This window comes from Vigna radiata, chromosome 2 (genome assembly GCF_000741045.1).
Source record: "Vigna radiata var. radiata cultivar VC1973A chromosome 2, Vradiata_ver6, whole genome shotgun sequence".
Lineage (NCBI taxonomy): Eukaryota > Viridiplantae > Streptophyta > Magnoliopsida > Fabales > Fabaceae > Vigna > Vigna radiata.
Genome location: NC_028352.1, coordinates 1,980,764 through 2,001,069, shown reverse-complemented (window position 1 = coordinate 2,001,069; position 20,306 = coordinate 1,980,764). Strand labels below are relative to the sequence as shown.

The 20,306-nt window shown below is 31.3% G+C and overlaps 4 protein-coding genes across 5 annotated transcripts; 2 read left to right on the top strand and 2 right to left on the bottom strand.

Moving 5' to 3' along the window:
- Window positions 1-971: 971 nt before the first annotated feature.
- LOC106776232 (translocon-associated protein subunit alpha) lies at window positions 972-4,318 on the bottom strand. Its single transcript, XM_014663620.2, has 8 exons — window positions 4,165-4,318; window positions 3,355-3,516; window positions 3,205-3,255; window positions 2,886-2,974; window positions 2,188-2,265; window positions 1,881-2,084; window positions 1,426-1,497; window positions 972-1,307 (listed from the first exon to the last, which is right to left on the bottom strand). The coding sequence occupies exons 1-8, from the start codon at window positions 4,232-4,234 to the stop codon at window positions 1,257-1,259; spliced, it is 777 nt and encodes a 258-aa protein (XP_014519106.1). The 5' UTR covers window positions 4,235-4,318; the 3' UTR covers window positions 972-1,256.
- A 1,580-nt stretch (window positions 4,319-5,898) lies between these two features.
- Window positions 5,899-10,954, top strand: LOC106775906 (transcription factor bHLH121). 2 transcript variants are annotated; one of them, XR_001376849.2, is made up of 6 exons: window positions 5,899-6,212; window positions 6,871-6,986; window positions 7,405-7,532; window positions 7,625-8,080; window positions 8,183-8,428; window positions 10,293-10,954. XR_001376849.2 is itself a non-coding variant. In XM_014663150.2 (5 exons), the coding sequence occupies exons 2-5, from the start codon at window positions 6,887-6,889 to the stop codon at window positions 8,327-8,329; spliced, it is 831 nt and encodes a 276-aa protein (XP_014518636.1). In that variant the 5' UTR covers window positions 5,899-6,212; window positions 6,871-6,886; the 3' UTR covers window positions 8,330-10,954. The 2 variants fall into 2 exon arrangements, 1 of the variants encoding a protein (XP_014518636.1); XM_014663150.2 differs by having other exon boundaries at window positions 8,183-10,954.
- Window positions 10,955-11,382: 428 nt separating this feature from the next.
- Window positions 11,383-12,264, bottom strand: LOC106755890. The gene has a single exon (XM_014638115.2). The coding sequence runs from the start codon at window positions 11,944-11,946 to the stop codon at window positions 11,557-11,559; it is 390 nt and encodes a 129-aa protein (XP_014493601.1). The 5' UTR covers window positions 11,947-12,264; the 3' UTR covers window positions 11,383-11,556.
- Window positions 12,265-16,975: 4,711 nt separating this feature from the next.
- LOC106756585 (putative ER lumen protein-retaining receptor C28H8.4) lies at window positions 16,976-20,199 on the top strand. Its single transcript, XM_014639065.2, has 6 exons — window positions 16,976-17,406; window positions 17,807-18,006; window positions 18,709-18,849; window positions 18,936-19,016; window positions 19,424-19,548; window positions 19,679-20,199. The coding sequence occupies exons 1-6, from the start codon at window positions 17,184-17,186 to the stop codon at window positions 19,725-19,727; spliced, it is 819 nt and encodes a 272-aa protein (XP_014494551.1). The 5' UTR covers window positions 16,976-17,183; the 3' UTR covers window positions 19,728-20,199.
- The last annotated feature ends 107 nt before the right edge of the window (window positions 20,200-20,306 follow it).

Sequence of the window (20,306 nt, the reverse complement as noted above, 5' to 3'; positions counted from 1 at the left end):
CAATACTAAAAAACATGATTTTCTATCCCTTTCGTTGTTTGACTATGATACATGATTTATGGTTTTAGGTACCTATGCTTAATTCAATTTTTGTCCAAAACATGGAAAGCTCAATCAATTTTAGAAACAAATGTCACATTTTGCTATTGTTGGTGGCAATCACTTTTTACAGATAGGCTTGTTAATTTTAGTATTTATTAGTGTCTAGTTATAAACATTATTATAAGTATTTTAAATATAAATATTTTTTAAAAATATATTATAAGTATTTTTTTTTTTATGATCACAGAGACTTTGTTTTGAGGATAGATGCGTATATTTAAATTTCAAGGGGATAGATATGCAATATAAAAAATAGAATGTAATTGTTTAAGAAAAGAGGTTTTACATAATTTATTTAAAAAAAAAAAAAACTAAAGTATCGGTATAATTGGAGAAAACCACAAAAGTGTTAGTTTAATTTATTTTTTCTCTTCTACAGACAAAATGACATTTGTGTTTCACCACATCTTAAATGTAAAATAAGATCACTAGTTATTGAAATAATTTTATATTGTATTATTTATATATTCTATTGTAATCCTGTGTTATTTTAAGCCATGTGACAACAGTTGAATAAGTTGATTTTGCAGACTTAAATTTTCTTGAAATTCATGTTTTAATATATATATATATATATATATATATATATATATATATATATATATATATTTGGTGAAAAACGTTCTATTAATATCAAATTTGAAATCAACATTATCCTAAACGATATTTTTGTTTCTTCGACATTGTATTGCATTCATTTCGAAAGAAACAAACATCTCATCTTTCTTGTATTTCGAAAATTTAGGATCGTCCAAAATGTCGTTTTTATATTGAATTAAAATCAAGATGCCAACTTTGGAAGGAGTGTTCTTCCTTACTATGTTATACGGTTCCAAAGAGCATCTTAAGATGACAGTAAACACAAAATGTACGTAAAACAAAATGAACATTATCTAATAAAAACTCTGCCACATCGCAAAAGTTGTATCATTCCTAATTCAAATCCTTGTTAGTTTAGAACAAAAAAAAAAAAAAACTCAACTTCATTCGAATGGAGAAACGTAAAAAGTCTTAAGCTACAACAGAAAGCTAGATCTTTCAGCCAAAATTTCACAGCTACTTCGTCGTGCTCTCTTAAACTCAAACCTAGTCAGTAACATGATTCTGTATTCCATGGCACAGTCTTGTGTGGCTGAACGTGAGAATTTGCTTATCTACTTCTTCTTCTTTGACTTGCTCGACAGAGATTGGGTAAATGCAGTTCCCTAGGTGTCAAAATAAAGGGCAGACAATGTGAAGCATAAACCCATCAGTGTTACATTAAAAAGGCTAAAGCATCAAACATGAAATCCAACAAGTATAGTACAAGGCATGAGAACAAACCTGTAGCCATTCATCAGTTGAAGCATCTGTAGACCTTGTTCCCACTTCAACTTTTGGAGCCCTCTTGGTTTTCTGAACAAACATGAATCAGATTATCAGAACAAGGCAGCAGATATGTGATTCGAGGGGTCCCCAAAAAACTCAAATTAAGATTGAAATTCTTTCATGCTCCAGGAATGAATTTCTTGTTTTAGATAACTTAGAGCCCAAAACCTTGCAATACCCTTATCAGTTCATTATAGCTTAAAGCCATGGGAATATATGACTTCTCTTACTACATTACAGATTAATATGAATTGTGATATCATGACACATTTTGTAGTTAGCAAATCAAACAAGTACAGAGTCTCAGTATAAATCAAAACAAAATAGAGGTGACGATTTTATGAGTACCATTAGCAAATAACAATGCATCCTTGAAAGCACTTTATTTGAAAAAATAATGGTGTTAGTACCTTAGAAAGGTGTTGTATTTGGCCATGAATCCATAGCCCCAGGAGGACAAGGAGAGCAGCCCCCAGTGTAACAAGAAAAACAGACTCCATGCTAAGAAAACCACCAGCTTCGGCAACTTCAACAGTGCCATTAAAGAAGATGCTTCGGAATGGATGATCATCTATCTCATAAATAATAGTGCCCACAAGATCAAAATTTCCAGGCTGCATGACAGAAAAAGTAATAGCCATAATGAGTATAATAGTCTCCGGTGATGCTTACTCATTGAGAAACTAAAAGCATTGGCCTTTGAAGCAATAAACATACCTGCATGTACTTACTGACTGCAAATAGATATGGGAAAGTAGCCTGTGCCGAGGCTGGTACAGAACCATTATTGAAACCCTGCAATTAAAACAATAGATCGAATTTAAAATAGATATGCAATACCGTTTGCTGAATCAGAATAGGTTGGAGTGATTGGTTCATGATAATTCAATGTTCCCAAATAGACTTGCAGAACTACTTTAGATGGTTGCCTATGATCTAAACTGACAAAATCATACACATTAACTAATGTTTTATGGGGAAGAACAGGAACCAAAATAAAAGGAAATGAAAATATCACAAATGCATCCCATGCTCCCTTTCATTCAGCATACAAGGATGAAGTTATCAGATATATGCATCCAATACTCATACACAAAATAAAGCAATCCTTCTGATGTGAAGATTAACAATTCTAGCATTTTAAAACCTAACTTTTCAAAAATTTATCTTCAAATTCTTGGGCAGGCAAACAATGCATACTTTATATTTTACTACCCATACTATTTTCATGAACATTTGAAATTCTCTTTGTAGAACAAATAATAGATAACATATTTCTGTTGTTGGTTGTAATTCTATAGAATATTCATCAATTTTTATCGAGCATAACTAATCCTTTACAGTAACACAGGCAGTGTAATCCTTGATCACAAATAAATAACTACGTTTTATTTGGATAGTCAGCAACTTATTACCTGGGTAGTAAGATTTTGAACCAGCAGACGGTGATCAAAAGGAAGGTGAATACTAGCCCTGATTGCAATAACATTCAAGCTTGAATCCCCTGTTTTATTCCACACAATGAACAAAAATAAGCTATAATTTGCTAATGAACGAATAACGTAACAGAATCACAATACATCAATGAGGAAATAATGTAACAAAATCACAAAAAAATGAAGGGTTAAAAATGAACGGCTTGACTACCGATCAGTGACAAACGCAAGGGTTAAGAATGTTAAGCATCATTACAAGCTAAAATACAACATTGAGTGTCAAATTTGATTGAATTACCATCATTTTTAACACCAACAAGCAGCTCAGACTCTTCTCCAGCTGTTATCACTGCAACATATTACAAGAACAAAGAAATTCAACCCCCTATCAAACAGAGATAATGATTTGTGAACCATATTTTGGTGCACTAGACAGTATGATTCTTACATCGTGCGCTGTTTTTTGGAAATACACTTATTGTATCAATTCCTGGAGCGGAAGAGAAGGTCCCATCACCAAAGTCTTGGGCATCATCACCAACAATGCCAATATCACTTGATTCTTCAATGTTATCCACTGCATCATCGGAGTCTGACTGACACCTAGCAACTAAAAAAAACATATCGAATCATGGCCGTGCACAAAAGGCATTGAAACATGGATACGATACTATTTGAGAGATCCAGTGTGTAAAATAAAACAATGAATAGCAGAATGTATACATCGTTCTGCCAGCAAAAAAAGGATACCAATTTTAATATCTATGTATCATAAGCATCAAAACTTAAAGTGCATAGAACAGAACCAGATTCCGGATAAACATAGCATTACACCGTCACTTCACCTAGCTCATATTTAATTTCAAATCTACTGAAAAAAAAAACACCCATTTTCGATAGCTGGCTTAATCATTAAAAAAATATAAATGTCAAGTGCCTGATTGTAAATTGCCCGCCACTAAAAAAACAATCTTTTCATTATCTCTAACATCGGAGCAAGAATTGAGAGTAAGCAATCAAAGAAGAACAAAACACATGGTTCCAACAAAGATCAGAACCCAAAAGATTCAAAATTTAACAATCCAAAAGCAGATCAGAGTTGAAAAGGGGAGCTGAAAAGGGAGTAATTGCGTCGGCACAAAAGGTAAAAATAGGATCTTTTCACATCAATCCAATCATCAATCACGATAATTGTAACATGCAAGAAAGCATGGATAGAAGGTGTATAAGATCTAGATCTAGAAGCAAGGGTGCAGACCTTGGAGAAAAGGAGAAGCGAAGAGGAGAAGGGCGAGAGAGAAAAGCAAAAATTTGTGGATGGAGGCCATGGTGGTGTAGGGCTGGAGTTGGTACCAAATTTCAACGTGTGAAATTTCAACCCTGAAACACAGATTTGTAATTTGTAATGTTTGAGAAGGAGATTTCCAACAACGATGTCGTTTACATGTGGGTCATACTCTATTAGCTTATATGTCTTAAATACAGTTTTTCATTGGTTGTTTCACGTGGCACATGCTGACTCACTAACTTTCTTGTCTATAGTAACAACTGCATCATAAGATAATTCATCTTTTTTCAATGATTTATTTTAAGATATATGGCTAATGATTACTTTAGTATAATATCATGTTGTTCATTCTATTATTCGTTGAAATAAAAAAATTAGCAGCTATTGTTTGAAATTTGAAAAAAGTAATAGTTTAGGTTGGTTTATCTTCATAAAATTTATTTTAAAATTATTGTTGATTTTATTATAATTTTCTAAAAGCATTTTTTCATCATTCAATTATTAGATTTCTAAGTTGTTTATAATTTTAAAATTGAGATATAAACAACTTTTAAAAGCTATTATATTCTAAATTATTGTTTAGGAAAAGTGGCTGCAATGTATATTAATTAATAAAAAATATTTTACCATTAATTATAATTTAAAGAAACCCAAATAATAAAGTACTAATAAATTTATTATTTCTAAAAAACTAAATTCGAATAAATGATACATATAAACCACTCTTTTGTGGTCAATCTTTCACTGGCTGTTTATTTAAATTTTATTTTTAAAAATATATCCAAATAAAAATTATTAATAATATATAATAGATAAAGAGTCACTTAAAGATAATTAAAATACATATATTTATTATCTACAATTATCTATTAAAAGTATTTGTTCGATATTTATGGGGAATTTTACTAACAAAATATTAACGAAGTTTTTTTGTCATTCTCAAAAATATGAGATATTCTAATTTTGATTTTTTTTTTCTCTTTACTACATGTAATCTAAGGTCAGATTCACGATATTTTTTTACTTGTGATTTAGTTAAAATATTTTATATATTATTTTGAATTCAAATATTATGAGAAAATCATATCTTTAAATGTTATACTTAATGTGTTATGATAAGATTATCTCAGTTATTATTTCCGGAAGGAATGTATCGGTTTAGTATGTATTAAATTAATTAATGTTTTGTAATATTACAGAGGTTGGTAGTTTGTTTATTTATTTATTTATCGTTTGGGTTGTTATTTTTATGCCGAATCTAAAATAAGTTTTTTTGTCTTAATTAAGTTATTAATTTTGTAAAATTAAATTGTTTTTCTTTTAAACGAAGATGACGCTGTTAGAAAAGATATAATATTTTAATACGTGAGATTTATGATTGAATTGTATTTTTTTAATTTTTGAATTAAAAAATAAAATATATATATATTTTATTTTTTAATTCAAAAATTAAAAAAATACAATTCAATCATATTTTCAATATCAGAGAAATGGTATCATTTTAATTTGACGAAAATATTTTATTTGATTTAATTTCAAGAAAATAAAAAATCAATTGAAAAGAAGAATTTATTTTGAGATTCTGGAAAAATAAATAGAGACATATTAATACATTAAACCTTTATTTATTTATTATGTATTTTGTTGAATATAAATTTTGTTTGTTATGTGAATTTTATATGGACGAGTCTCACTTATATTTGAAAGGTTAAAATCAGGAGGGGCATGTATGCATTGCGATCCCTGCAAAATTCTGTAACCAAAAGCAGAATCGCGAAATACATCAACCCTAAGGAATATGCTTATGTAGGTATCTCCTCTCTAACACAACCCATTAGGAATAGTAGAATGCAAGCGACCTTTACACTAAAAACAATGCCAGTCACTTGCATTTCTGATTAGGAATCGATTCCAATTTTTCTTTTTTTCTCAAGAAGAGACAGCAAGGGAAAGTGAAGAACAGTAGATTTTACCAGTGGATTTAGCAAAATTATAGATCATCGAACATAGATAACGAGGTAAAATATCTGATCATAGTTTCTCTATCTAGCTATGTTTTTATTATTATTATTATTATTATCTATCGTTCTTACACATATCCTTTTCTGAATTCCTTCCACGAATTCGAGCTACCCCGTTCTAGTTTCCAACCCAATTATGGGTACATCATTTTTATCTCACTTTGTTGTTTCCATACGATTTTGTTCTGTACTCCTGTTGCAACACTATGCAGTAAATTGATTGTACATTGTGAGATATTGTTTAAAGGCGCAAAGTGACTCAGTTGTTGTGCTCTGTCTTGTAAGAAAAATTAAGTTTAGTTTGTCAATTATCATTGTACTGTCTGATAATCATTTCAATGCATTTTGCCATCAGATAATTTTTTAGGTGGTAGCAGTAATGCATGTCTGAATAACACTAGTTTTGAAATAAGTGAAGAAAAATAAAAGCTCCCGAGAGTTGTTGAACTGGAATGACTCTACAGGAGTATTACTTACTGAGAATTTAGGTCATACTTATATAAAATTAAGTACTTATATCTAAACAATTTGTTGAAAACTGAAATGCTTGTATTATTTTTGATAATTTTGGTTTTTGTTATTCTGCAAAGCTGAAATCAATGATAGAAACTTTGATTAAACTAAATTTCTTAAACTTATGTATCCTCTGCCAAAGGTCTGAGGTTGAACCAATGGATTGTACATCTGCAAGAAGGACACAAAAGGCTGACCGAGAAAAGCTGAGGAGGGATCGACTCAATGAACAATTTGTAGCGCTGGTCAACATTTTAGGTAAATCAAATTTCACAATCGTCGGTGAAAAAGTTGTCATGAATTTTTTATGTTTGTTGCTATTCCTGACTTACTAAGGGTATCCAACTGCCAGGTTCACTTTTGTTGAATGACCAATTGATAACAACTAAACTGTTCTAACTAACAGTACCCAGATTGTATTTGTTATGGCAAGTGTTAGCATTGGTTTGGATATTGTTAATGTCTTTAGTTTGTGAATTGACCTGATTGGAGTTTAATTATTTTCAACCACACGTCTCAGTGATTGCTTTAGGTTATACATATGGTGATAGTTTGGATCTAACGAGTTGTTCCTTAGATATTCCTTAATATTTATCCGTGTGTTTGCCACTTGATGAGAACTGTTAAATTAGTACTTCTATTAAATTACTCTGCCTGTGGCAACTCTGAAGTGCAGATCCTGATAGGCCCAAAAATGACAAAGCAACCGTTATAGATGATACCATTCAATTGCTACACGACCTTACTTCTCAAGTTAGTAAACTTAAAGATGAATATGGTGCACTAAATGAAGAATCTTGTGAGGTAATATTTTCTCTTCTCTCTTTGATAAATCACCACGATGCTTTTGGGACATTAAATAATCAAGGAAGTAATGACATTTTATTATTTTTCAGTTGGCTCGCGAGAAAAATGATCTCAGAGAAGAAAAGGCTTCTCTTCAATCAGATATTGAGAAGTTGAATTGTCAGTATCAGCAACAGCTCAGGACTGTGTCTCCATGGACTGCAATGGATCATTCAGTAATGGTAGTTCCACCATCATATCCATATCCAGTGCCAATGCCAATACCTCCTTCTCCAATTGCTATGCAGCCATACCCCTTCTATGCTAATCAACATTCTGCTATTATCCCTAACCCTTGTCCAACATATGTTCCTTATTTAGTCCCTAATACCCTTGTTGAACAGCAATCCATCCAGCACATAGCCCCACCTCTTCATCCAGGTTTCCAGTCCCACATGTCTGGTAAACAAGAGTCCAGAAACAAATGCAAGGAGAGCATGGTTGATAAACATGAGGATTCAAATGATGTCACTGCAGACCAGACTTCCGGGTTTTCTGCAGACCAGGTTAGTGTTGCTTTGCTTTTAAAGAAATCTAGCAACCTATACGCTATAGCTGTGATAAAAGAGGTATGGATTCAGGTGGTGTTTGTGTTTTGGGTTTTGCAGGATTTGTCATCTGGGCAAATAAAGTCTAGCGAGTTGTCAAGGAGGCAAAGCAGTTGCACTGAAGTGAGTTCTTTAGGTAGGTGCTCATCATCTAGGAGCGTTGAGGAGAGTTCATCAAGTAGTGTAGTTCACCAGCACAAAGGATAATAAATGAGAAAGGGAACAATGTCACTCAAGTGCTTATCTCTTTTGAATTGAAGTCATTATGGAGTTTCTCCAGTGTTTAGCTACTACTACTATCTGGAGGTACAAGTCCCTTGTTTTTTTTTTCTTTTAAAAAAATCACCTGTGATATCTCTCCCATATAAGTAAGCTTTTCCTTTCGTGTAAAAGCTTGACAAATCTGGTTTATATACCCATTTCTTTTAAAAAAGTAAAATTGTACACTCTTTCTAATATACCCTATTATAGTATGAAATTTGTTAAAAAAGCTTAAAATTGTGTTAATACTTATGCAATGAACCTCATTTATAATATTGTAATTTGTAAATTAACTTGGACCAATAAGAAAAGTGTTTTGGATTGGAACTTGGAAGTAGTATGTTGTTCACAAAAACTATTAGTCGGTTATAAACTGCATAAGGATGTTTGGACAAGTTTCTTTATAAGTCATTTTAGAGAGGAAATAAGAAAAAAGGAAATGAACTTCTCAATAAGCTGAAATTAACTTATCTAAGAAATCAAAATAAAAAAATAGAATTTATATGAGAGGACTTCTATAAGTTAGATTATGGAAAAAACCAATTTTTAGTTTTTCCTTTGATTTTCTCTCTTAGAAGGAGCTTATGGAAAAGTCTGACCAAAAATGCCTTTGATTTTTGTTAATTTTCACATGACATTTAATGAAATGTTATTAATTTTTCTCTAATAAATTTTAAAAATAAATACATGTCATGTACAACTCAGTGCAACAATAAATAAGTGATCATTCTGACTAATTAATAATGACAAGCTTGTTGAGATGTGGAAAAATTATAAAAATGGTGAGATAAGATTGTTGATACGATGAGAGAGATAAAAATTCAAAGTAATACCATAAAAATATTGTAGAAACACTATTTAAAGTATAAGACCATAAACTGGATCGCGGGTGTGGTGCTATGTATTAGTTAGACCATGTGGCAGTAAGAGAGTGGCCCTCACCCCCACCCCCACCCCGAAGATATCGAGGTGTTTAATGGAAATAAATAAATTTAATCGAACAGCTGTTGAGTGACCCGTAGTTAAGTAATACCATGATGCATAAAGAAAGAAAAACAACCTTGTGAGGGGAGAGAGCAGCTGATGAGCTAACTTACTATCTTTCAGAGTTGAATCTTGAAATGGTTGTGAACAATAGAACTAATGCCAGCACGCAGAAACACACTTTCTGCAAGTTTTCTCTTTTGATCATTGAGTCAAATTCAAGTGTTTGCACAGTATTAAAATCTATTTGATGGGTTATGGTTTTTTGTACAAGACTAGAAGTAAAAGCTATTATTGGCCTTTGTTAGGTAAGTAGAAAATTTATCGAGCAGTCTGGCTGAAAATGAGAAGATTAGCCTGATCAAATGCAGAGAATAATAAAAGTGTACCCACTGCTAGCAGACACAAGTGTAATATATAGTGTTGCTTCTGATATAACGAAATTGGAATTTGGTCTTTCGGTCTTTTGAAAATAAAAGGATGGCTGAACAAATTTAAAAACTTATTACTAGAGAATACATCATCTTTGCCAATATAAGAACAATATTGCGCTTCCAGAATATTATTATATTCTGTTCCATCAATCTAGTTCAGTATATGATTTTTGTGCTGTGATGCTGATGTAAGTATTTTCTGAATACCATCTGTTATAAAAAATTATCCAAATGAATACTATAAGAATATTAGTTATTTGATTATTTTAAAGCGTATTTTTCACTTCATTTTGTTTGTGTAACGATAAGAAGTAAAATAAAATTAATAGCATGATTGATAAAAAAATTTATAAGCACTGCTACTAGACAGAAAGAAACAGTGGTTGAGCAGAAGTTACACTCAAAGAATATATACCAAAGCCAGTCTGATATCAGAAGCTAAATATGCTTATATAAATCCTAGATGACCACCTAGTGTGCTTATGATACAGTTTAGTTATTCTCTGCAAATTGCATTGATTGAGAAAAAAAGAGAGAAGAATGGGATGGTTCTACCCTAAGAAAAGTGCAGAATGGAAGCAGGAACGCACATTGACAGAGCAGACCATGGAGACTGCTTCTCTTTCTCTAAATCTTCACTTATTTGTGATATTTGGCATTGTCCTCGGCTTGTTGTGGCTCTCCCATTACACCACCTACAAGGCTCAGCAGAATCACATAGCCCTTTACGTTCAGTTATTCTTGTCTCTTTCGCCCATCCTATTGATACTCTTCTTGCTCTCATATTCCACCTGTGGAAGGCTCAACTTTTGCTTCATGCCTTCGAGGCACAAGTCACTCCAACGAGCTGCGGTGTCTCCCTGGAATCTTGCAGCTACTACCGCCACTGTTATCACTTTGTTACTAATCTTTGTTTTATTCTAAGTGGATTTTAGGATCTCTCAGAGAAGGAGACAGAAATTCCATATGGTATTACCGCACAACACGAGTATAAGGAAGCTTTTGTCACAAATTTTATGTTCTTTGTTCATTTCAAGTCATATACACACATATACTGTTAACATCACGGAATTATTTGCTGATATTCTGTATGTAAATTAATTTGAAGTCCTCTCACTTGTGAAAAAAGTGGAATTTGATCTCCGTGCAGCAATTCAACGGTTTGTTTTTGCTATCTTTTTCTTGTGCTTGTATTGGAGATTTATGAAAGCACGACAAGCTAAATTAGTAGCACATAGAATGAATTGCATTATTTTTACATTATGCGTTAACTGGTTATGCATTCCATTTGTTTCTCTCTTCAAATATCCGGTTGAAGTAAAAGGGTCATGTTAAATTCAAATTTACTCATAAAATTTGTCTCTCCCATTTGTAAACTTTATATTTTTTAATTGATTTGAGAGTTTCTATAAGTAGTAATAATTAAAAAAGAAAAAACTGGTACCAGTAACCAAACTTGTTTCTGTTTAGTCAGCTTTAACTGCAAATAACTTATGCAAGCAGCAACATTCTTATCCAACAAATTAATTTGAAAAACTGAAAATCTTGATTTCATCTTTGCCATCTTTTAGAAGGGACACATAAAAATGTGAAATCACCCTGAACACTTTCATATATATTTACACAGGCATCATCACGTCTGTATCTACATATTTAAGAATTACAAAACTCAGGATTTTTACACTAACTTTAAGTTATGAGCAAAGATAAAAAGACACAGAAAGGTAAAACAAACATATAGAGAAAATTTTCAAATCACACAAACCAGCTATTAAGAAAGTTTGATTGGTATTGAGCCATTATGAGCAGCACCAGGATCAAAGCAGCCACACCCCATGGAGAGCTTCCTTCTGAAGGGCCTTGGTGGGTTCTCCTGCGACTCTCCCAAGGTAACGAAGCAGAGAACCACTCTGAATTCTCCATAGAAGATAACCAACGAACTATTAGTATTAGCACCACTGGGGTAGCAAATAGTACCCAACCAAATTGTTCTTCAGCAGTTTCAACAACTTCTTCATAGGAAAAGTACCATGAAATGGCAAAGAAGAGGAAGATGAGTGCTAAGATTAACAGAACAGGATATGGCAGGGGATTCAGAGTGAACCCATCCAAAACAGAGGAGGTTCTGCTTCTGCCATAAGCCATTGAATTTGATGGTCTTTTGGGTATTGGAATTCAGAAGTGAGAAGTTTAAAAGATTACTTTTTTTACAGCAAAATGAAAGAATGGTGTGAGTGTGTGATTGGTGAAGTTGTAATAGTTTGAGTTTTTGGAACTGATTGATAAATAAGATGAATAAAGTTAAGACAAGGGAGGTAGTGTCAGCTGCAGGTACAACAACATGCTGAACAGTTGAGCAAAAGAGTGATAGAATTTCCTTAATGAAGAAGGTTTATGCTATTGGCATGCTCCAACATACCATGACAAATATATGCTATTTTTTCAGTGTTTCAATTAATTGATTTTGACCTGATTGGTTGGATTGTAAATGGCCATTATGATGAGCCTTATCCCATTTTGCATCATAAAGGAAGATGCCTTTCAGTTAGTATCAACCAGGATCTCACTGAGGAAATTTTAATCGAATAAGTTATACTAAAAATATATTCAAACTAATTTCTTAAAAAAAATGGTGTTTATTTATACATAGTAATTCTTTACAAAAATTAATGTCTTATAATATAATGGCCTTTCTGTCACCTTTTTGAGAAGGAAAACCAGAAAACCTTTCTAACATAAAATGGGATAACATTTAAATTAATATATAAGAGCGATATTAGTGAAAGATATAACAGAGTTGCTTTTTCTAATGCTATTTGATAAACTATCTCATTATGATTTTAAGATAATTATAGTAACATTAAATAAACATGTCATTCATAATAATTACTGTAAAATATATTTACATGGGTGTAGGCGCATCTTTTAATTATTCTTATAATAAACCTTTACTTTAGTTTCTCATATTATATGCATTGGTCATTTTAGTTAATTTGTTATAATTTACCTCAGTTCTTATATTAAAAAGTATCATTCTGGTTAGTTTTAGTTTTGTTTATTTTATTATTAACGTTAGATCTTGATGTGAACGATGATTTCCAAAACGAAAATTAGGGTGAAGTTTTTGTAAATTTTGAAATGTAAATAAATCATATTTCAGTAAAGTTTTATAATTTGCAACAGTACTTTTTTATTTTTTTGCATTTTTAACCACTTTTGCATGGTCCATTTCAATGCTGATACTGATACCACATTCGATTGGACCAGATATACTTGTCATAAAAAAATAATGCAGCTAGTGATGGAGTACATTAGGTAAAGAGTGACAGAATAGCTAACACATTTACATTTATTTAACCCAAATAAATAAAATGATCATAAATAAGTAAAATTTTTAAACTAATAATAAAAAAATATTAAATAAAAAAAAAAAAAATTGTGTGTCGAATATATTATTTTTTATTAAGAAATGAACAATGGAATAAGTCATTTCCTGCTTTTTCCTTTCTTTGAAGTTTTCCTGGAGCTGACATTTTAACACCTAATTTCTGGACTTTTGGGTTGGATTAAGTTCAAAAAGTTGGTTTTTTGTGTTGAGAGTTAGATTCAAAAAACTATGCAAACTGATTTCTTTTTCACTTCAGAAATGCTTGAAGATTATTCAATCACAGGATACAACATGTTTAAATTATAGTGACAGCACAGATAAGAATGTAATACTAGATAGAAACATTACAATTCCTCTGCTAAAACATTACTATGTAACATACCATAATCGTTACATAAACATCAACAGAAGTAAAATTAACATAAAACACAACACCATTCATCTGATCTCATCGGTTTAAGAGTGTTTCACGCCTCTGAACACATGTTATGCACTATCTGTAACAGTAGCAGGCATACGTACACTGACAGTATGGTGGTTTGAAAGAAACCTTTCTTCTTGAAGTTCCGAACAAGGACAACAGAAGCAGAATGAGTACGAGGAGTATGAGTGCGACAAAAGGTGAGGTGTAGTTGGTTTCTTCTTCTTCTTCTGGTTCACCTGAGAAGAGCTTTGGTGCAGCCAGAAGAATCAAGGCCAGGACCAATATCAGAACAACATTGGGAGTACGAGCATCACAAGGTCTTGCTTTATGAACATAGTAGTAACCCATTGAAGCCCTGAGAAAATAACACAGAAATGAAGGTTTTTTATGGAAGAAGAGATTCAGAATGATAAAGTCAAAAGGAATATGAAGAAGAAAATATTGTAGTTGGCATTGTTTGTCATCATCCACACACAATTTGGTACGTATTTAATGTTTTTATAATATCTATGAGGCTGTCAAATTCCGTAAGGATGACGATGTTATCATCACAGACCCAATAGTGGGGTCATCAACTACCACCTATTCGTGATTTTCAATTTCTCACAAACAATTCTGTGAGCAGTTTTCGTTTGAAACGAAAGAGAAGTTCTTTATATCAGAATCAGTTCAACCAAATAGATCAAATCTGATTTCTGTATGTTCATGTCTTTTAGATTTTTGTTTTCGTTCCTGTAACTTTTTTCAAACCATTCTTGTAAGTTTAAGTTATTTTTTCATTTCTAATTGTCTGAATATGAATAGTAAAATTGGTGATATTTTTAATTCATTTAACATATAATATAAAGTTAAAATGATTACAAAAAAAAAAAAATTGTAAGAAAAAAAAGAAAAGAAGAAAAAAAATAATATCAACTAAATATAAAAAAATGTGAAGATAAAAAGTATTATATTTTTTATGTACAAAACATTAAAAATGGAGAAATTTTCTTCTCTAATGAATTTTAACTGGTTGTTTAAATTAATAAATGTTATTGCTTCTGATTATTATTATTTTTTTACAAAAATATTGTTGCTTCTGATTTTCCAGAGTATTTTTTTTGAATGGTGCATGTACGGTAAAGATTAGATATAGAAATAATTGTATACAGTATTGAATACGATGTTAGTTGGTTGACTTTAGATAATAAAATTCTTTAGCTTTTAATTCATGAGATCTACCACATGTGAAAGTGTGTCGTGGCTTTTTCTTTCTGTACCCATATAATTTCAAAATGCACCTATAAAATTTTTAGAATCATCCTAAGAGTAACTTTCAGATTATCTATTTTAAAAATTATTTTTGAAATATCAATTTCAGAACAGAATTTCTAGAACAATATATATAATAAATTTAGGAAAATTTCTAAAATATACCAAATATATGTTAAAATAGGTTTTTCAGAATAAATTCCAGAATATAAATGATAACTTTTAGAATATAAATGTATTGCTTAATAAAATTTATTTATTATCCTCCTAGGATGGCCAAATAACAATTATTACGGAAACTGACTTTTATAAGATGAATTACTGTTTTCGCCTTTAATAATAATAATTAATTAATTTAATGGTCTTTTTAATTGACAAGTCACAGTGTCACAGAAATGAGACACAAAAATCTTCCATTTTTCCACTTAATTTATGTCATAAACAAACTAAAGAAACATAATGTGCATTAAAGGCTTAAAATTTTCTTTATGTTAGATACATCATAATCAATAATACAAACTAATTCAAGTATTGACCGATGTTCACCAATCAATTGGTATACTTTTATTTTATGTGTCACAAACTATACTTTTTATAATTTGAATTGGTTCAACATAATATTTTTATTACCTGTCTACATTATTTAAATACAATTATGCTTGATATTATAAAAAAAATAGTAATCATATATATATATATATATATATATATATATATATATTATAATTGAACTAAAAATATCTTAAGTAAAATATAATATTCAACATTAATTCTTAATAAAACCTTTGAAAATGTTAACTTTTTTTTAGGAAAAAGTATTTTAACTCAATATCTTTAAGATAATGATACTTTGACAATATTTTTTACATTTATTATTTTGTGATTTTTTTAAAATTATTTCACCATCAATAACACTAAATATCAACATAAATCAATCACAAGAAAATAATATTAAAATATTATAAACAAATGTTTTCAAAGTATTATTATCCATATATTTAATATCTTTATAATACTTTTCCTTTTTACTGAAAAATAACATTGTATCTCTTAATGGTAATAAAAACATGATACAATTAATGGAAGATGCTATTTTTTTATTTTTATTTTTAAATAACTGTTTCATCAAGTTAAAAATTATAATCAATGAAATTAAAATTTAAAAGTAATATTAAATACTAACATATAAGATCAGGATAAAAACATGTAGTAAACAATCAAACTTTTTCTTTCAAGAGTTGTGACATCCAATTCAGGCAAGACTCAACTCGTCATTTTCAATACAAAATTTAAGTTTGTGTATGTTTGAAGCGATGCACTATTTTTAACATAAAGTTTGGATAATCTTAATCCAACTTAAGTTCTATTAATATAATTATTTATTATTATCTTTTTGTTATATTGTTATTATATTATCATCTTATTATCATATATCAAATGTTAGCTGAATTAATGAATGAATTGAATTTTATATATTTATACGATCCATTCTGTCATCTGTATTTAAAAAAAGTAAATACACTTTTACTTCATAACACAAAGTCTGGCTAACCTTTTCCTGAATCAAATTTAATTAATATAATTAATTATTTACCATCTTTCTATTATATTACTATTATATCATTATCTTATTATCATATATCAAATATTAATCGAATTAATGACTAAATTGAACTTTATACACTAATAATATGTATACTTTTTTACTTATTTAAACATCAAAAGTCATTTCTCATATAGTAATGATTAAAAACAGTTTACAAATATGAAAGAACAAAAATAATTTACAAATATGTAAGAACAAAAATATCATTATCTTATTATCATATATCAAATATTAATCGAATTAATGACTAAATTGAACTTTATACACTAATAGTATGTATACATTTTTACTTATTCAAGCATAAAAAGTCATCTCCCATGTAGTAATAATTAAAAAGAGATTACAAATATCCAAGATAAAAAAAAATTTACAAAAAGAAATGATTAAAAGATAATTTTGAGACAATTATTCAGATTTATTATAGATGATATATTTTTATATAATAAATATTTTATATATATATTTTTTAAAATATTATATCCTTAGGGTTTAGGGCACTTGTAGGTGGGTGTTTCTTATGAAATTGTTTTGAGTGGAAAGTTTTGGAGAGAGAAAAGAAAACAAAGAGAAAGAAATATCGATCGATTTGTTTTGTCTGAGTCTCCGTTGTGGCATTGGGCTATTGTTTACTCTGTTTGTTCCAATCCAACGTTGGTTGTAGTTTAGGCGTGCGTGCGTGTGTTGGGTGTCCAAAAAGTTGAATCAGCGACCCCATGAGACCTCAGCGAACGTCGATCTACGCCGTCACATCATGGGTGAGGCGACAACCCCCAAAGGTAAAGGCTTTTCTCGCCGTCGTTTCCGGTATGGCGGCTCTCGTCCTCCTCCGCTTCATCGTCCACGATCACGACAATCTCTTTGTTGCTGCCGAGGCTGTCCACTCTCTGGGAATTTCCGTCCTCATCTATAAGCTCACGAAGGAGAAGACTTGTGCTGGTAACACTCAGTTATTTTTTTTTCTCTCTTGATCTTTCAACATGTATCTTCTATTTCTATTTGTTAATTGGATAGGGTAGGTTAAGAGTTCTCCTTTTAACTTATTTCAAATATCAAATGGAATGCTCAGAAAATAAAATTAGGAACGTCAATTTTTTGTGACTGGTTTCTTCTGATTTTGATTTAACCCACCTAGATTTCCTTTACCGAATTTTATTTTGTTAAGGATTGTTGTTTTCTTTTATGCTTTGCAATTTTCAATTTATTTTGACAATCCGGTCGACATTGTTTTGCTGATTTGATTTGTGTGTGTATTTTGGCTTAATCAATTCCATGTGCTGTCTTTTGTTGTTGAACATGTTAGAGGTATCTATTTCTAACGGTTTTGATTTATGAACAGGGTTATCGCTCAAATCCCAAGAATTAACAGCTATATTTTTAGCTGTTAGGCTTTACTGCAGTTTTGTCATGGAATATGATATCCACACCATACTTGATTTCGCTACTTTCATAACAACACTGTGGGTTATATATATGATTCGTTTTAAGCTGAAGGCTAGTTACATGGAGGAGAAGGATAACTTTGCAATATACTATGTGGTAAGCTCCAATGGCTCCACTACCTATTGTTTCATCCTAAGATTAGAAGCTCACCATCATCTATTATGTCCTTTCAAAAGATAGTGACATTTTATTAGTTCTTGTAGGTGAAGCATTTTTTTTTTCTTTTTCTTTCTGCTGGAATTGGAAACTTGACCATATTAGTGTTAGAGTTTCATATAGTGTCTTAATATGGTAGCCATCTCATAATCACAATTTATTAAGATATTAGCTGGGGGCTGGGAGTAGACATTGCTGGTACTGAAAATTATTCTTTCAGTATAATTATTTTCCAATCATTGAAATAGTTGTATTGACGATATGATACCAATGCAATCATCCTTCTGGATGAATAAGTCGAGAAAGTCTGGAGAATTGTTTACCGTGACATGATGCATGTGAAGTGGACTTACTAGCACTAATTTCTAATGGCAGTCACAAAGTAGGACTTACTACTTGGTCTTATTTTGACAGAGCCAAGTGCCATTGCATCAAATAAAACTGCTGCTGGACATATATTTAATGTGGCTTTCCTTTTACTCCCTCCTTCTTCCGTTCCTCCGCTTATGTGTCTATTTTGATAGATTGAGAGATTTAACAACCTGTTCCTTTTCATATGTTTGTTATTTTGCCTTACATTGCTTGTAGCTTATAAGTTCACCAAGAGTCAGTTTGATGTTCTTTACTTTGAATCGAATGCAGGTGGTCCCCTGTGCTGTGTTAGCATTGCTTATTCATCCATCAACTTCTCATCATTTAATAAACAGGATTTCCTGGGCATTCTGCGTATATCTGGAAGCTGTCTCAGTCCTGCCCCAGCTGCGGGTCATGCAGAACACCAAGGTGTTATTTCTTAACTTAACAATCCATCTTCAACATTTTGTGTATGGAATCTAATTCTATCTTTCAATTTCATTTTACACTTTCAGATTGTTGAGCCATTCACAGCCCATTACGTATTTGCACTGGGTGTCGCAAGATTCTTGAGCTGTGCACATTGGGTTCTTCAGGTCTGATCATGATAACTTCAAAATTCATTTGTAAATTTGATACTCAGTTGTTTTTTGACACATGCTGGTTATCAGAGTCCCTAGGACAGTATTTCTTTTTCGAATGTCTATCTTGTTGAAAGGTCTGAAATTTGAGCATTCCTTTATAAGTTTTAGTTCCTCATTCATTTTAAATTGTATTAACTAAGACATCTTTCCTCGACCATAATTTTAACCTGGACATGGGTTCTACCCGTTTCTAATTTTCCATTTGAATTGACGTGTTCTGAGTTTCTCAATTAAGTTAAAACCAATTTGACAGTTAACAGTTACTTGATTGAAGCTGTTATTGGTTTGTCTCTTTAGTGGTATATCTTACTGAATTTTCTAGCTGTTGGTCTCCTACTAACTTACCGTTTCTTTCACAGGTATTAGATAGCCGTGGGCATTTGTTGGTAGCCTTGGGGTATGGTTTATGGCCATCAATGGTTCTTATCTCAGAAATTGTCCAGACCTTCATCCTGGCAGATTTCTGTTACTATTATGTCAAAAGGTTGGTTTAATTTCTGATGTAATTCTTTGCCCAGGCATTCTAAATGCTTTTTGCTCAGAGTTTTTCAGGATCACTCCAGCGCTTCTCTTGTATATTTGACCTCATGATTTTTATTTTTATTTAATTGCAGTGTTTTCGGGGGACAGCTTGTTCTACGTCTTCCCTCTGGAGTGGTGTGATTGAAGATATGCTTTGGTGTGAGCTGTCTGTCACACTATTTTTAACATAATCAGGCATTATGGTCGGTTACCCTTGTTAGAGTACATTTTGTGTTGGCTCACTTGTTCGGTTCTTTGGTGGAGTGTAAAGTTGGGGATGAAAGAAAACCAAGTATATTTATTTTAAGGTACTAAGGTTATTTATAGTTGGAAGTGCTTTACACAAAGTCATTTATAGTTGGAAGTGCTTTACAAAAGGTCCAAGGTACTACGGAATTTATCCAATGTGTGGTTCCACAAGGCGCTATAAAAATCAATTTTCGGAAATCGAGTCTACGAAAAGTTTTAGTGCTTGCAAAAATATTTGTTTTTCGTTCACCAAACTACAGAACCTGATACAGAGCATGGGTTTGCTTGGACTCTTGGAATTTGTATCTTCTTACATAAGCTTTCTACAAAATGTCTTACATCAAATGTGAGTTTTATGGTGTCATTGCACAGAACAAGTCCAAATTGTTGAGTGCATAGATGTTATCTGAAACCTTAAATGTTGCTCAATGCCTGCGGAATTCCTACCTATGAAATTTGTTGCTTTCAGTT

Excerpts from the sequence above, each read along its gene's own strand:
- LOC106776232 (XM_014663620.2), bottom strand. The coding sequence starts at position 4,234 with ATGGCCTCCATCCACAAATTTTTGCTTTTCTCTCTCGCCCTTCTCCTC. Across the intron at positions 3,256-3,354 it reads TCCAAAAAACAGCGCACGAT|TGATAACAGCTGGAGAAGAG; the intron begins GTAAGAATCATA and ends AATATGTTGCAG. Across the intron at positions 2,085-2,187 it reads CAGTCAGTAAGTACATGCAG|CCTGGAAATTTTGATCTTGT; the intron begins GTATGTTTATTG and ends TCTGTCATGCAG.
- LOC106775906 (XM_014663150.2), top strand. The coding sequence starts at position 6,887 with ATGGATTGTACATCTGCAAGAAGGACACAAAAGGCTGACCGAGAAAAG. Across the intron at positions 7,533-7,624 it reads TAAATGAAGAATCTTGTGAG|TTGGCTCGCGAGAAAAATGA; the intron begins GTAATATTTTCT and ends ATTATTTTTCAG. Across the intron at positions 8,081-8,182 it reads CCGGGTTTTCTGCAGACCAG|GATTTGTCATCTGGGCAAAT; the intron begins GTTAGTGTTGCT and ends TGGGTTTTGCAG.
- LOC106755890 (XM_014638115.2), bottom strand. The coding sequence starts at position 11,946 with ATGGCTTATGGCAGAAGCAGAACCTCCTCTGTTTTGGATGGGTTCACT.
- LOC106756585 (XM_014639065.2), top strand. The coding sequence starts at position 17,184 with ATGAGACCTCAGCGAACGTCGATCTACGCCGTCACATCATGGGTGAGG. Across the intron at positions 18,007-18,708 it reads ACTTTGCAATATACTATGTG|GTGGTCCCCTGTGCTGTGTT; the intron begins GTAAGCTCCAAT and ends AATCGAATGCAG. Across the intron at positions 19,549-19,678 it reads TGTTACTATTATGTCAAAAG|TGTTTTCGGGGGACAGCTTG; the intron begins GTTGGTTTAATT and ends ATTTAATTGCAG.